Source organism: Coregonus clupeaformis, chromosome 1 (assembly GCF_020615455.1).
Source record: "Coregonus clupeaformis isolate EN_2021a chromosome 1, ASM2061545v1, whole genome shotgun sequence".
NCBI lineage: Eukaryota > Metazoa > Chordata > Actinopteri > Salmoniformes > Salmonidae > Coregonus > Coregonus clupeaformis.
Genome location: NC_059192.1, coordinates 15,126,334 through 15,144,264, shown reverse-complemented (window position 1 = coordinate 15,144,264; position 17,931 = coordinate 15,126,334). Strand labels below are relative to the sequence as shown.

Genomic DNA, 17,931 nt, shown 5'->3' with positions numbered 1-17,931 from the left:
TGTCTCCAAAGCCCCATACACTACCCACCACTGTGACCTGTACGCTCTTGTTGGCTGGTCCTCACTACATGTTCGTCGTCAAACCCACTGGCTCCAGGCCATCTATAAATCACTGCTAGGCAAATCCCCGCCTTATCTTAGCTCATTGGTCACCATAGCAGCACCCACCCGTAGTCTGCGCTCCAGCAGGTATATCTCACTGGTCATTCCCAAAGCCAACACCTCCTTTGGCCGCCATTCCTTCCAGTTCTCTGCTGCCAATGACTGGAACGAATTGCAAAAATCTCTGAAGCTGGAGACTCTTATCTCCCCTCAATAACTTTAAGCATCAGTTGTCAGAGCACCTTACCGATCACTGCACCTGTACACAGCCCATCTGAAATTAGCCCACCCAACTACCTCATCCCTATATTGTTATTTAATTTGCTCTTTTGCACCCCAGTATCTCTATTTGCACATAATCTCTTGCACATCTAGCATTCCAGTGTTAATACTATTGTAATTATTCTGCACTATAGCCTATTTATTGCCTTACCTCCATAACTTGCTACATTTGCACACACTGTATATATATTTTCTGTTGTATTTCTGACTTTATGTTTTTTTTTACCCCATATGTAACTCTGTGTTGTTTTTGTTGCACTACTTTGCTTTGTCTTGGCCAGGTCGCAGTTGTAAATGAGAACCTGTTCTCAACTGGCTTACCTGGTTAAATAAAGGTGAAAAAATAAAAATAAAAAAATAAAAAAAATAAAATGCTAATCAATTTATAACATTTTTGACATGCATATTTCTGGATTTTGTTGTTGTTATTCTGTCTCTCACTGTTCAAATAAACCTACCATTAAAATTATAGACTGATCATTTCTTTGTCAGTGGGCAAACGTACAAAATCAGCAGGGGATCAAATACTTTTTCCCCTTCACTGTATAGTGTATTTAATAAATACAAGAGACCAGCTAAATTGATAAATGAGTGTGGCGGTAAAGCAGAAACAAAGGCATCTAGTGGTCAAAACTTGGTACTTTCACACTACTTTATGGTAAATAATGAAAGCGACTAATTTCTCTGAACAGGGGGAAAAGAAACATCACCAGATTCACAGGGAATACATTACATAGTATGGAGACGCAATACTCCAAGCCACAGCTTCATATTACTTGTCAAACATAGAGAACTGATACTGTCTACTGGTTGTTGGGGTGGGACTGGCATGGGGTATGCGGGGTCCGTGGGTGGCTTTTGAATTTTTTTGGATATTCCTCATGTCTTACTCATTGGTAAGAAGAAGTTTGGTCCAAATTGGATGTGGGGTACTATATTTATTGAATCCTATAAATGAAAATAGCCAATTCGGGTGCAATCAATTAGCTTAATTTCTCAAAGATCAAATTATAATAATGTTTCAGGAATGCTAAACTACAGAAACGATTTCAGAACAATCTGAGATAGTGGGTGTTGAAATCCTCTTTCTTGTGCTTTTTGAGGCGGAACGACCCTGATTGCAAAGTTAAACAAAACATACAACTATGCACAAGGACTACTTTCAACAACAAAAAATAATAATATTAATAATAATAATAATAATTCCACTTTGACATTATGAGCTTGTGCGTGTAGTCCAGTGACACAATCTCAATTGAATCAAGGGGTGTGAATACTTTCTGCAGGCACTGTAACAGCATACAAGTGGAAGGGAGGACAGTAGCAGGCGACCCAACTGTGGTTTGTGACTATCATTTCCCATTTTAGCCAATAAAATTGCAGTCATTCAGTTACAGATTGTGACAGAATGACAAGTTTGAATCACTTAATAAATCATAAACAAAATTGTTATCAGTAAAAACACTAACTAATTGGTAGGTCTACCTTTACTTGTTACTTCTGTGAACTTTCATTATCCTCCCTCATGATGGAGAGAAATTAGAAAATATCTTAAAGATGTGTTTTTTTTGTAAGAGAATGACTAGACACTAGGCAATATTTCTTAAACTTACAGAAGGCAAATCATTTTAGCAAAATGAAATATAGATGTTGATATTAGTAGGCAAGTGTCTCCACTTCAACAATATTGTGTTTTTATGTATTTCTAATACCTTTAAGACTTTCTGGTGGACGTTTCCTAAGACCCCTTTTCCATCCGTTGGACCAGAAATCAAAGCCTTTGCTTATTCCTAATTTAAGGATGGAAAATTGTTGAAACAATTTAAAAAATAAAAATATATGTGCTGCTGTAAACCCATTGGTGCACACAGATATCCAGAGCAATTAAGCAGAATGTAATAGAATAGGGACAGTTGAACTGCAAAGCACTTCCACTTATCAGGAGTCAAGTGTACTCAGCAAGTTTATGTGCGTCAGGAAATGAAAGCTTGTCTTGCCAATATAAATGTTCCACTCGGCTCAGGAGAAAGCATTCCTTTCCAAACCACAAAGAAGGATTTGAATCAGAATCAGAAAACAGTATTGCCATGCAACAAATGTTGCAAGGAATCTTTGCACAAAACCACCACAACAGTAGAAACTTGACAGAAAACTTAATTTGACTGAATAAACCTACAGTACGTGGACACAAGCAGCAAGCATTAGTTCTAAGGAAGAGGGCTCAGTGCAGTGAGTGATGAGTGCGTGCATGTGTCCCAGGCCAAGTAACTCAGTCAGGTGAGAGTGGTACAAAGTGTTCCCAAGGTGCCGGCGTAAACGCTAAGTCATTCTCCACAGCGATGTATTTCAGTTCCTGCATTAGATTTAATTGAACTCACTCAACACCTTACTTTCCACTGCTGAGCACTTGCCAGCACACCTGCAATGTAAACACCTAGACTGGATAGCATTTAATAATTTTTTATTCAGCATTGAGAAAAGGTCTAATCTTTCTAATCAACTGTCCCTAAGGACCTAGCTCAAATGCAGCAAGACAGCAGATCAAACAGCAGATCATCCTCCCTTAAAATATGGTTTCATATACCCATTTAGACAAACACATTACCTCACATCTCCTCCCTCTTCCTGTGTTTTATGCATTTTCTCCACAAAATCAGAGAATTTCATGTCTATCCGTCGAGACTTGGGTGTAAAGTTCTCAAAGTTGGCCATTTTCTTCTCATCATAGTAGAGGAATTTGTGGTTTTCCGCGATGTACACAGAGAAGTCCCCGCTCCCAATGTTGTCCTGCAGGTACGGGATGTCCCACTTGAGAGCCGGATACACTAGATTGGTGTCTGTTAAAACCACTGGTTCCTGGAAACAAAAAAAGTAGGATATGTTAGATAAGACTTGAATAACAGAAATGGATGGAATTAAGCTTTTCATCACATTAACCAAAACAGCATACACGCAAAGACTGCATGTACTCTGATCTTCTCATTCCTTATAATCTAGGACTGAAGCAAGCAAAAATGTTATTCAAAAGGCAGCCAACAAGTGCTCAGCATATGTGGGAACTCCTTCAAGACTGTTGGAAAAGCATTCCAGGTGAAGCTGGTTGAGAGAATGCCAAGAGTGTGCAAAGCTGTCATCAAGGCAAAGGATGGCTACTTTAAAGAATCTAAAATATATTTTGATTTGTTTAACACTTTTCTGGTTACTACACGATTCCATGTGTTATTTCATAGTTTTGATGTCTTCACCATTATTCTACAATGTAGAAAATAGTAAAAAATAAAGAAAAACCCTTGAATGAGTAGGTATGTCCAAACCTTTGACTGGTACTGTAAGTATTCAGACCCTTTACTCAGTACTTTGTTGAAGCACCTTTGGCAGCGATTACAGTCTCGAGTCTTCTTGGGTATGACACTACAAGCTTGGCACACCTTTATTTGGGGAGTTTCTCCCATTCTTCTCTGCAGATCCTCTCAAGCTCTTTCAGGTTGGATGGGGAGTGTTGCTGCACAGCTATTTTCAGGTTTCTCCAGAGATGTTCGATCGGGTTTAAGTCCAGGCTCTGGCTGGGCCACTCAAGAACATTCAGAGACTTGTCTTGAAGCCACTCCTGCATTGTCTTGGCTGTGTGCTTAGGGTCGTTGTCCTGTTGGAAGGTGAACCTTCGCCCTAGTCTGAGGTTCTGAGCGCTGTGGAGCAGGTTTTCATCAAGAATCTCTCTGTACTTTGCTCCGTTCATCTTTCCCTCGATGCTGACTAGTCTCCCAGTCCCTGCAGCTGAAAACATCCCCACAGCATGCTGCTGCCACCACCATGCTTCACCGTAGGGATGAATGGTATTGCCAGGTGATGAGTGGTGCCTGGTTTCCTCCAGACGTGACGCTTGGCATTCAGACCAAAGAGTTCAATCTTGGTTTCATCAGACCAGATAAAAACATTTATCATGGTCTGAGAGTCCTTTAGGTGCCTTTTGGCAAACTCCAAGTGGGATTTCATGTGCCTTTTACTGAGGAGTGGCTTCCGTCTGGCCACTCTACCATAAAGGCCTGATTGGTGGAGTGCTGCAGAGATGTTTGTCCTTCTGGAAGGTTCTCCCATCTCCACAGAGGAAATCTGGAGCTCTGTCAGAGTGGCCATCGGGTTCTTGATCACCTCCCTGACCAAGGCCCTTCTCCCCAGATGCTCAGCTCTAGGAAGAGTCTTGGTGGTTCCAAACTTCTTCCATTTAAGAATGATGGAGGCCACTGTGTTCTTGGGGACCTTCAATGCTGCAGAAACATTTTGGTACCCTTCCCCAGATCTGTGCCTTGACACAATCCTGTCTCGGAGCTCTACGGACATTTCCTTCGACCTCATGGCTTAGTTTTTGCTCTGACATGCACTGTCAACTGTGGGACCTTATATAGACAGGTGTGTGCCTTTCCAAATCATGTCCAATCAATTGAATTTACCACAGGTGGACCCCAATCAAGTTGTAGAAACATCTCAAGGATGATTAATGGAAACAGGATGCACCTGAGCTCAATTTCGAGTATCATAGCAAAGGGTCTGAATACTTATTTAAATAAGGTATTTCTTTTTTCTTTCTTTTTTTTTATACATTTGCAAAAATTTCTAAAACCCTGTCTTTGCTTTGTCATTATGGAGTATTGTGTGTAGATTGATGAGGAAACATTTTTATTTAATCCATTTTAGAATAAGGCTGTAACTTAACAAAATGTGGAAAAGGTGAAGGGGTCTGAATACTTTCCGAAAGCACTGTCTATGCATTAAATATCATTATATATCTAATCAGTTTTCCTATTTGATAGTTAGGCTATATTCAGACCAAAGTGAAATGCATGGGGAATTCCTCAATATATACAAGCTATTAGTATTAATATGTTATACAAATTTGATCCTTATGCATGTAGCAAAGAAAGGCACACCTGTTTCTGACAAATAGGAAGCGCCTGTATAACCATGTGTATCAACAACATTGTGGTTCGTTGGCAGGCAGCGTGATTGATGGTCCCATTGGACACAAGTGGCAAACACTATGTGACTGTAGGAACATAGGCTGTGACTGTAGGAACATAGGCTGTCGTAGAACCGACCGGGAGCGAACAAGCGCGCTCTGCCGCTGCGCTGTATGCTTTATGAAATGTCACTTTCACTAGCGCAGCCCATACAGTAAGACCGCAAGCAGGGCGGAAGCAAGAGGCAAGATACACTGAATTCATTCATTATGAATAGGAGGATACTGAAGTTCCATTTCAACAGACTATGTTATTTGACTTAACGTCTGTGCAACAGACGCTATATTACCATCATTTCATTTAAACTGCAAATTGTTGGTCTACTCAATTCGGTGCTGTTGCGGTAGCCTAAATCTGAATCCTACAGCTGCGGAACACAGTCGGTTTTTTCAATATGGTTGTGACATGACATCAAGGCGTTTTAAGTTTGGACATTGTGCCTTACAAGCTGTCAGACCCAAACCAAAACAACTAATTCACCTCCTAGCCATCATTGCTCTGTTTCTGGTCAAGACTCAACCCCTCCACCTTCACTGGGAGTTCACCACAGGTCGTAAGTTGGACCACCATCCTTTTCGTACTTTCCTACTTTCCTCTCAAAAAGCTATATTTGGATCACACAGGCAACTGGCCTCACACTGCTCATGACAGCATGATTCTAATCAAAATAGCTGAATAAAGACCAAGGAATAAAAAGTGATTTGCATACAGAAAAATTTACTTTGCAGATGGATCTCACAGTACACAACAGTTAGGCCTATGTCTGTCAACACAATTATAGGCCTAGATGTCCCATGCACAATACTGTTGTGCACCTAGCCCTGCATATGGGACATAACTGATGCTCACTACAGTCCACTGTTATGTGAACAGTTACAAAGTTACACAGTAATAGCCAAGATGTCCCATATGCATCCATAGTACCACACCTGCTATACTGATTTACTATAATGGTACGTGCATTCCAGTGTTATAACAGGGGGTCATTTCCATGTAAAAGGACCCATGAGCACCAACATGTGAAGTTCATAGGAGCATGTCAAATTGGGTGTCAAATGTAAGCCAAGAGTCTACATTTTTCAACCATTTTCCATCCTGGAAATTAAGAACAAGCAAAGGCTTTGATTTCTTGTCAAAAGGGGATCTTAGAAAAGGTGGTCTTAGAAAACATCTACCAGTTGGAGCATAACTAACAAAATCACAGTTAACGTAAATGTACGCCTCATCCAGTATAAACTAATATATATAATTAATTATACAAGAGACAAAATTAACAAATTCTACAGCACAACGGCAAAGTAATGTCTTAAGTGTAAAACTAATAATGACTCCATAATCCATGCTTTCTGGGAATGCTATAATGTCCGGAAGTTGTGTGCGGAGCTAGAAAGTTGGCTGTCAGAAGTATTACAATGTAAACTTACTTTTAATCCGTTTGTCTGCATATTTCAAGACATGGCATATGGTAGTGTAGTGAGATAACCAATGAGCTGGAAGATTCTCTTCTCACTCATCTTGAAAAAAACATATACTAAAAACATGGAAATCAATCAATCAACCATCATTAACACAATTGAAAAATTAATGATTTATTATTTAAATAGCATGAGCGACCGAGAAAAACAAATTGCTATAATTTAAGGCCAAGTATGTTGTTGTTCGTTTGTATCTGGAGTGGTAAAAAAAAAAGAGGAAAAAATTAGAACAGATCTACCAGAAAAAGTCTTAGAAGGTATCAGAAATACATCAAAACACAACAATGTTGAAGTAAAGACCCTTGCCAACTAATATCAACACATATGTAGTTGGTCTGGAACTAACCAAATCTGAACCAATCATAGACGCCTATGTTTCACAGGTTTGGACAGTACAGTACCTTACAGTGGAGTACAGCACAGTAAAGAAAAGTAGAGTATAGTTCAGTACAGTACATTACAGTAAAGAAAAGTAGGAGTATAGTTCAGTACAGTACAGCACAGTAAAGAAAATAAAAATAGAGTATGGTTCAGTAGAGTACAGCACAGTAAAGAAAATAAAAATAGAGTATGGTTCAGTAGTGTACAGCACAGTAAAGAAAATAAAAATAGAGTATGGTTCAGTAGTGTATAGTTCAGTACAGTATATTACAGTAAAGAAAAGTATAGTAAAGCACAGTAAAGAAAAGTAGAGTATAGTTCAGTACAGTACAGTAAAGAAAGGAGAGTATAGTTCAGTACAGTGATGTACTGTAGAGTAGCATAGAGTAGAGTTCAGTACAGTACACAGTAGTGCACACTAGAGTTCAGTACACTATAATATACTGTACTGAACTCTACTGTTCTGTGCTGTGCCGTACTCTGTGATGTACTTTGATGAACTTGTGAAACATAGATGTCTATGTTTGGAAAGCACAGTATAGTATAGTACAGTACAGCAGAGCACAGTAGTGTACAGTACAGTAAAAAAAAGTATAGTTCAGTACAGTACTGTACAGTAGAACGCTTACATGTGTTTTTGTAGAGCAAAACTTTTTTGTGGAAGGTACTACACAGCGCACAGACCTCCTCATGCACTCAACATCGTCGAGATATGTCGAGTTTCCTTGTAGGCGGGGCTATCTTGTGGGGAAACTGTGAAGCCAGCTATATAGCCTATTAACTGTTTCTGTTTAGGAGTATTTTATTAAAGAATGTGAAACAATGTGTCTGTTTGCTGCTTTTCATTAAATCATGCATAACTGTTCTTTATATGGCCTAAAATAAATGTGTTCATATGGGCAGAATATTATCTATAGGCTATAGCATACCGAATTCTGATCAGTTATGAAAATAGAACATTCCATGCCAAATAATTATCTGGTAAAAGGCCGACATTTGGATATTTCAATTTTAAAAAACCTGTCACATGACTATAGAAATTGAAACATTGAGATTTTAGAGACACAAAGTAACAATAGCCTATGATTAAAGGGTTAGGCTTTACTGGGCTCTCACCATCATCATTATCATTATTCACATCATTCCAATTTAATCAAGTCACAATTATCAGCTTTGATACTGACATCAGTGATCAGGCTTTCAGAGTGAGGTGAGACACATGGGTAGGCCTACCAAAGGAAAACAGTCTGAAAACGAAAATGATTATGAAATTCAAGCCACAGAAATCCATGTTTATATAAAATGTCTGCCTTTCCCCCTACATTTTAAACAGCCTAATAAGCCCATTTAATATAGGAAAACATCACCAATTCCATTTGGCGTATGTCCTTTCATTTAGTCTCAATATGATACCGAAAATGGACGCCATTTCAAAAGAACAGATGACCATATTGAGTTGACTCTATAGGCCACGGATGGCCAACTCCAGTCCTCTGGGGCCTGACTTTTGCCCCAGCCCAAGCTAACACATCTGACACCAATAATCAACTAATCATGATCTTCAGTTTAGAACGCAATTAGTTTCATCAGCTGTGTTGATTAGGGATGGGGGGAAAGTTTGACACCACTCCGGCCCCTGAGCACTGTAGTTTCCCATCCCTGCTATGTGCACATAAACTGAAGGAGACTATTTTAGTATTTTATTAACTTAAGATTCTCACCAAGACAGGCAGACAAACAGTACAGTAGGCTAAACAGTGCACAAAAACAGTATAGGCTATTTCAAGAGATTTAACTGAATGAATGCAAATGTACGCTGCTAATGAACAATAACTATGTCCAATCCATTACCTTTGAAACTGTCCTCTTTGAACTGCCAGATCTAAATAAATGGGTTGGATGGATGGCTTCAATAGTCCAGCAATCGAATTGCAAGTCGTTCATATGCTAATAATCCAAATATTCTGCTTAAAAAGACCTTGCACTGCTACCCTCAGCTTTTATTATTTTTAGAGGTCAGAACAAGCAACCGGGACGTCACCAGAGTTTCATAACCAGGGGCATGAAGGCTACACCTACAGACGGGAGCGACAAACCGCAAATAAGTCCTTCTGGAAGTGCACCGAATATGATGCTTTCGAATGCCGAGGTTGACGGGGTTATCTTCAAATTATGCTGGATACGCTGTTCTTTCAGCGCCCGGAACATCAACTGGAGGAGCTCCTGACATACTTTCAGGCAACATGGGTTGGGGAGAAGGTCGGACGCATTGGAAGAAAGCGAATGTTTCCCATATGTCTTGTTTAACATAATAATGGCTTTATTATTTGTATTATTGACGATAGCATGCCCAAGGCCAATAACATGGTTGCTAATCTGCTTCTCGCTCTTTTTTATTTTCAGAATTATGGAACAGCTACAATGCTGTCCTGCAAGACTTGGCGAAAACCAACAACGGAGTGGAGGGCTGGCATGGAAAATGTTTTGCCAATCTTGGCGCTACCCACCCCACCATTTGGAAGTTCATCAAGGCATTGCAATGACAGCAGCAAAGAAGTAAAATGAGAATGGAGTAGCAACTTGCTGGCGTTTCTCCGGCATGGCAAAGACCCCGCTACCGCAAGCAACAGAAGGATCTGAAGTCACTGGTTCAGGAGTACACCACGACTGAACAGCTGGAGTCTTAAAAGGCGCTGCATGTTCAATCCGACTTCAGCATTGGCCGTGCAGCATTTACAGTGATACGGCCTCTGCAGAAGTCTGGGCATTCATACTTCTTGCGCTACGCAGAGCAGAGCTGTTGTGAAGGAAGTTGTCAAGGTAGTGAGTTTGTGTTTGTACAGGACTCCCCTACCGTCAACCAATCATGTCAATGCGGAGCTATATGGAGCCCTCCGCATTGTTACAACATTTGAGAGGCACACAGAGATGCGGTATGGAGCTCAATTTGACCTCTGCATGCCTCCGGAGGCTCCGCAATTGCGTCACACTATCCATACGGCGCTTCCGACCAAATTTTCAGATCAAGCATAAATTGGCGTAAATCTGAGAAAAATTAGCACCTAGCCTACTTGGACACTTCTTCATGACACATTATCGAAAAGTTTCAACCCTTTCAATGACTCCAAAATCCGTATGAGACAAGAACATTAAGCACATTCTGAACTTCATTTTGTTTTTATGGCGCTGCATTGTCATGTAGCCTACTCTTATTTTTTATTATTTTATTTTGGGTTATTTTAAATAAATATTTTAGGCCTACTTATTTTTGCCCCATAATTTTTTGTATTTTGCTAAGCTTTTTTGTTGATAAAGAAAGGTTTTTCAGTGAATGGTTGGTGTTAATGGACAGTGCAAACTACATAAAAATGAAAATCCATTGTAGAAACTAGATATTGGCTGTTTTAGCCTTCAGCCTTTATATAACCATATGAAGAAATGTATATACACAATTTGTAGCCATACATGATTTACTGAAAAGCAGTATACACATTTAATAACAGACTCAAACATTATCAGGCAATAGTTAACATACACAACATTGTTTCACATTTTTGATTAACTGACAAACACAATCATGCAATAGGCTACAGCTGGCTTCACAGCTTCTCGGGGAAACTTGACTTATCACGTGGAGGAAAAAGTAGCAGAGGAAGGAGTTTGCTTCTGCTGCAGTGTTTGTGGTAAAATATTACGTGTTGTGGCAGTGCTTCACAGTAGAATAGAGTGGAGTAGAGTTCAGTACAGTACACAGTTCAGGGCTCGACATTAACGCTTGTCCGCCTGCCCGGGGCAATTATTATTTATTTTTTTGTCGGAGAAGCAGATTATAGATTTAAGTAAAAAAAACACTCCAAAAAAATTCACAATATCAAACAATTAGGCTACTCCGATCAGAATTGCATCAGAATGTCCTCCGGATTCAAATGTTCTTTCACCTCTTTCGGACAAGTCAAAAATCTGTCCTACTTGTCCGAAGAAAAGTTAATGTCAAGCCCTGCAGTAGAGCACACAAGTTGAGTACAGAATAATGTACTGAACTAAACTCTACTTACTGGACCATCATATAATAGGCATATACATTACTCTGACTGAATTTCCACGTGGGCGAGGATATTGGAAATTTAATCAAAGCCTATTAGATGATAATTTATTTATAATTAGAACAAAGGAATTTATAACTGACTTTTTCCAACATAACATAGGTACAGCGAATCCCCTTATTGTATGGGACACCTTTAAATGTGCCTTTAGAGGCCATGCAATTCAGTACTCATCTCGAAAACAAAAGCAATTTAGGTCAAAAGAGTTTATACTAAGAAAGGAAATAGAAAGTCTAACAGAACAGATAGATGGCAATAAAAACTGTAACATAGAGGCTCAGAATAAATTAGAGGAAAAACAAAAGAAATGGAAAAACTTATTCAAGAAAGATCAAGTGTAATATATTATAAAAATAAAGCAAACTGGATGGAATATGGGGAAAAATGCACAAAATTATTTTTAATCTTCAACATAGGAATGCTACCAAAAGAACTTAATGAAACTGGTTACAATTGGCGGAGTCACCCATAATTCACCTAATGATATTTTGAAGGAAGAAACAAAGTATTTTAAGCATATGTTTTCTTTTCAGTCGCCTCCATCTCCTCTAACTGAAGCTAATTGTAGAGATTTTTTTTCTATTGATAATGTCAAATTAACAGCCACACAGAAAGACTCATGTGAAGGTGAAATTACAGAGGAGGAACTTCTGGATGCAATTAAAGACTTTAAGTCCGGGAAAACTCCAGGGTTGGATGGCATACCAATCGAGGTATACCAAACCTTTTTGATATACTAAGAGGACCGTTATTAGCATGTTTTAACCACTCCTATGTAAATGGTAGATTATCTGACACTCAAGAAGAAGGTCTGATCTCATTATTACTGAAACAGGATACAAGTGGAAAATATAAAGATCCAGTCCATTTACAAAATTGGAGGCCCCTTACACTTCAGTGTTGTGATGCAAAAATCCTAGCAAAATGTATAGCGCATAGAATTAAAAGGTATTGTCGGATATTATTCATTCTAATCAGACAGGTTTTTTACATGGAAGATACATTGGAGATAATATAAGGCAAGTATTGGAAACAATAGAACACTATGGAAAATATGGGAAACCAGGCCTGCTATTCATAGCAGACTTCGAAAAAGGCATTTGATAAAGTTCGACTGGAATTTATATATAAATGCCTGGAGCATTTCAATTTTGGAGAATCTCTTATAAAATGGGTCAAAATCATGTATAGTAACCCTAGGTGTAAAATAGTAAATAATGGCTATTTCTCAGAAAGTTTTAAACTGTCAAGAGGAGTGAAACAAGGTTGTCCACTATCGGCATATCTATTTATTGTGGCCATCGAGATGTTAGCTATTAAAATCAGATCCAATAATAATATCAGAGGATTAGAAATACAGGGCTTAAAAACAAAGGTGTCATTGTACGCAGATGATTCATGTTTTCTTTTAGATCCACAACTAGAATCCCTCCACAGCCTCATAGAGGATCTAGATACATTTTCTAACCTCTCTGGATTAAAACCAAATTATGACAAATGTACTATATTACGTATTGGATCACTAAAAATACAATTTTTACATTACCATGTAGTTTACCAATAAAATGGTCTGATGGTGATGTGGATATACTCGGAATACATATCCCAAAGGAAATAAATGATCTCACTTCAATAAATTTTAATAGAAAGTTAGCAAAAATAGATAAGATCTTACTACCATGGAAAGGAAAATACCTGTCAATTTGTGGAAAAATCACCCTGATTAACTCTTTAGTATTATCCCAGTTTACCTATTTGCTTATGGTCTTGCCTACGCCTAGCAAACAGTTTTTTAAATTATATGAGAAAAAAATATTCAATTTTATTTGGAACGGCAAGCCAGACAAAATTAAAAGAGCATATTTATATAATGAATATGAATTCGGAGGACAGAAATTATTAAATATTAAAGCATTAGACCTATCACTAAAATCTTCAGTCATCCAAAAGTTATACTTAAATCCGAACTGGTTCTCAAGCAAATTAATAAGATTGTCTCACCCACTGTTCAAGAAAGGCCTTTTTCCCTTTATTCAGATTACAACCTCTCACTTTCAGTTATTTGAAAAGGAAATAATCTCCCAAATGTCACTATTTCTAAAACAAGCCATAGAAAGTTGGTTGCAATTTCAATTTAATCCTCCAGAAACGACAGAACAAATAATGCAACAAATATTGTGGTTAAATTCAAATATACTAATTGACAAAAAACCTTTATTTTCTGACAGAATGTTTAAAAAAGGTATAATCTTCGTAAATGATATCATCGGTAGGACTGGTGGAGTTATGTCGCACATGCAGCTAACAAAAACATATGGAAATGTCTGCTCTATCCAAAATTACAACCAAATAATTGCAGCCTTACCGCAAAAGTGGAAGAGGAAAGTTGAAGGGGGAGAAAGTAAGGAACTTGTCTGTCGGCCTTGCATTAAAGAACATAATTGGTTAAGGGAAAACTGTGATAAATAAAAAAGTATATCAGTTTCACTTAAGGACCAAAGGATTGACAGCCGTCCCATATAGATTGCAAAATAGTTGGGAAGAGATCTTTGACGTACCGATCCCATGGCATAGTGTTTATGAACTGACACGCAAAACGACACCGGATTCAAAAATTAGAATCTTTCAATTTAAATTATTATATAAAATTCTTGCTACCAATAGAATGTTATTTATATGGGGGATACAATCTTCCCAGCTCTGCAGATTTTGCTGTGAAGAGATAGAATCATTAGATCATTTGTTTTGGTTCTGTCCATTTGTAGCTTGTTTTTGGACACAGGTCCAGGAATGGCTAAAGGATTGCAATATTTACCTGGAACTAACCTTGCAGATAGCATTACTGGGTGATCTGAAAAGTCATAGTCAATCAATCAATAATATAATAATACTTTTAGCAAAAATGTTTATTTTTAATTCACAATCTGTAGAAGCAATGAGAATAGAAAGGTTCAGAACTTTTGTAAAACATCACAGTACGGTTGAAATATATATGGCAAATAGAAATCCTATATGGATGGTGTTAAGAGATAGATGGGAGGTATTGAATAGAGTTGAAGGATGGGACTAATAACAAATAACAACAAATAATAACAAAGATAGCTAATAATGTAAGCATACTGTGTCCATAATAAGTATATAGGTTGTATGTTGGGAGCTTTTGGGAAAGAGCACAGTTAGAAAGATATGGCATTTAGAAGCAAACCGGATGGACATCATGAAAATGATCGGAGAGGTTGAGAGTAGAAGAGGTTCAGGAGCAAAAAAATAAATATATATATATATATATATATATATATATATATATATATATATATATATTTAGGGCTGTCAAATGATTAAAAATTTTAATCAAATTAATCAGAATTTTCAGTGGATTAATCATGATTAATCACTATTTGCAATTACACCTGAATCCTAACAATTTTTTTCTGAAATGCATACCAAAAGATAAATAACAGGACACAGATACATAATTTTCATATTATGTCTGTTTATTAACACAGCCAAATAATGGTGTTTTAAATCAAGCTGAAACATACTACACACCATAATATTTGTCTTTGTAATGTTCCATCACTTCCTCTTTGGCATTCCTCTTAACCAGGATGTACAATTTACAGTATTCAATTGAACAGAAAGCAATAAATGTAGTCAAATCATAACAGTGACCTACCACATTTTTGCACAATTTGAGTCATCTGTGGAAAAAAACATTTTCAATAAAACTTTTAAATCAAACCAAAGAACAATCTTTTACCTTTTCCTCCATTCTTTAATCCAGTTGCTAACTACTATAACATGTTGCACTGAAACTGGTCTTTTTGTTTGAACATCACCTTTCAAATCTACTGAGCTTCATCATCTTTCAGCCAGTTGCTGAGGCAAACTAACTTGTTCACATTTTCTGAAAGTAAAGCTGACCTTTTCTTGTTCACAATGTGACCTGCAACTGAGAAAAGTCGTTCACAGGGAACAGTGGTTGCAGGAGTGGCTAGATATTTGTGAGCTTGTGAGGCCAGCTTCTCATGGGCTCCTGAATGAGATGCCCACCACCTCAAGGGGCAGTCCTCCAATTTAATGGTGGGCTCTGCTCTGTACCTCTGTATGGCAGGTTGGACCTCTTCATCTTCTGATTCTGAATCTGAGCCCATTTGCAGAAGGCTGATTTTCTTCCTGGGTGGCCCATCATCATGTGTCTGTGAAGACCTTCTGGGTGATTCTTGTTGCAGCATCCCTTCAAGTGTGGTCCACACCTCTTCCCTGTCTGTCTTGGGCAGGCATTTCAAGTCTTTGAAACGAGGATCCAAAACTGTAGCAATCTGGAGCCATGCATTGTTGAGCTGTTCTTGACGGGATGCTAGGTCCTCCTTGAACTTGGTCTTGAATCTCACCACATATGCAGGGTCCTCATCACAGGCTTCCATCTTGAGACGCAAGTGGCAGAGAGAAGGTAGTACCACAGAACAGGAGACATAGGCCTCTCCACCCAGGAGCTCAGTTACATACCTACGCACACAAACACACACATGCACACAGAGACAGTGTATTATTAGAACAGTGGTTATCAACATATTATTATTATTATTATCATCATCATTATTTTTTACATAGATACATGTTATTGATATTTGACTTGGTTTAATTCATTCCAGAAAATAATCAAAGCGATGTTATTTGATAAGTTACAGACTGATTTACCTGCATGGCTCTAGAAGTGTCTCCAGCCTCTGCAGTTTATCCCACTCTGCTGCGGTCGGCAAAACGAGTTTGTGCTCCTGATTGTCCAGGGCTGCGATGACAGAATCTGACGGCCCAGCAAACGCATGTTTGGCGTTGACATGGTACTTCAAGCTTGAACAGCTCCGGTGAAATTGAAACTCCTTCTTACAAATCTTGCAAATAACCTTGTACTTGTTAACTGTACCATCATCATTCTTTTTATATTTGAATCCGTCAATAGGCCCACTTTGCTCACCTTGCTCCATCTCGCCTCTAGCTCCCAACCACTTTCCTGACCTGAATAATTTGTCACACTGCGCATGCGTGAAATGCGTTTAAAAAATTGACGTAATTAACAGCAAACAACTAATTAACGTCGTTAACGCGCTATTTTTGACAGCCCTAATATATATATATATATATATAGAATTATTGTAAAATTAACTCTGTCCATAAGGTGTAGATAGTAAGTATAGACCGGAAGTAGAGGCCTGGGCGTTGTTGTTCACTAATTTACTCCAAGTAGGGAAAGGATGGTGGGGTTGAAAAGTAATAAAGGGGAATATATATATAAAAAATAAAAATAAACATGGGGGATTGGAAGTGATGCAGACAATTACATTGATAGAAGATACAATCTATCTGCAATATTAAGCTGATCCATCCCCCCAAAAAAAAAAAAAAAAAAACTCTACTTGACTGCACTGAACTCTACTGTACTCTCCTCTATTGTTCTGTGCTGTACTGTACTCTACTGTACTTCCTGCACTCTACGGAGTTCTACTGTGCTGTACTTTGATGTCCAAACTTGTGAAACAGAGGTCTATGATTGGTTCAGATTTGGTCCGGACCAACCAAATTTGATCTTGTTTGGCAGCGGAGCTCATTAAAATAATAGCCAGTGTGTAGAATAATAGCCAAATATGCAAAGGAGGATATTGTATATTTTTTCCTTTGTGTACCTATTTAGGATACATTACCATGAAGAGAATGATATTCATATCAAGGGTTTCCGTTAGCCGGCAATTGTCGGCCCCAAAAAATTATGAAAAGCCAACAAATAAAACTGTTGCCAGCCAAATTGACCGGCGGGATGAAAATCCCATTGCAAAACAATGCTTTTTATTCATTGATGGAAATACCTGTCGATAGAAATACATTTGACCATCATGCTTATCGGTCTATAGGTTCATTTGCATAATTTAGTGGAATAAAATTGGCCTGTGTGTATTTTCATTAGTCATCATGTAGGCCTGTCTTATTTATCCAGCACAACTATCACACGCTCACAGCATACAGAGTCTATTTTGAGCGGGATTTCTCCTGCAGCTTCTCAGCTGGTTGCTGCTGGAGTAAAACATGTATTTTTATAAGCCCATTCATTGCACAACAATTCTCAACGCATTCGCGTGTTAAAAACTGTTTTGTCGCACGATTAAAAAGAGCTACTATTTTTATTTCTCAACTGGAACAGTTTCATTTCATTAATAACGTTTTTGTTTCTTAAAATCATTGTCACGTGGTTATACATACAAATCTGAATTAAAATGCTAAAAATCGAAAAGTTCCAAGTAAACTAATGCGAGATCACCAGCCTTTGCCATATGGACACATTGATACACTGTGATCCATTGGCAGCTAAAGAAATGAACGCATGGAACTCATAGCCTATAATTTCCATTGCTCTTTCACACCGAGGATTGGTGATTATCGAGCAGGAGATTGTTGGAAAGATTTTTCAAATTGCTTACTGTAAGGGACTAGTTTTAATATATTATAATTCACAATGGATGTAAAAAAAAAAAAAAAAACACTTTCCCCAATTTCCGCGCAGCAGGCCACTTTATGCGT

General features: G+C 38.1%; 1 protein-coding gene across 3 annotated transcripts in view; it reads right to left on the bottom strand.

Moving 5' to 3' along the window:
* LOC121574165 (hypoxia-inducible factor 1-alpha inhibitor) overlaps positions 1 to 17,931 on the bottom strand; it is a 45,662-nt gene that overhangs the window by 22,548 nt on the left and 5,183 nt on the right. For all 3 annotated transcript variants that reach the window (XM_041886813.2, XM_041886820.2, XM_041886823.2), the window contains exon 2: positions 2,990 to 3,240. In XM_041886813.2, the coding sequence (XP_041742747.1) occupies positions 2,990 to 3,240 (251 nt within the window). The remainder of the gene's footprint in view (positions 1 to 2,989; positions 3,241 to 17,931) is intronic.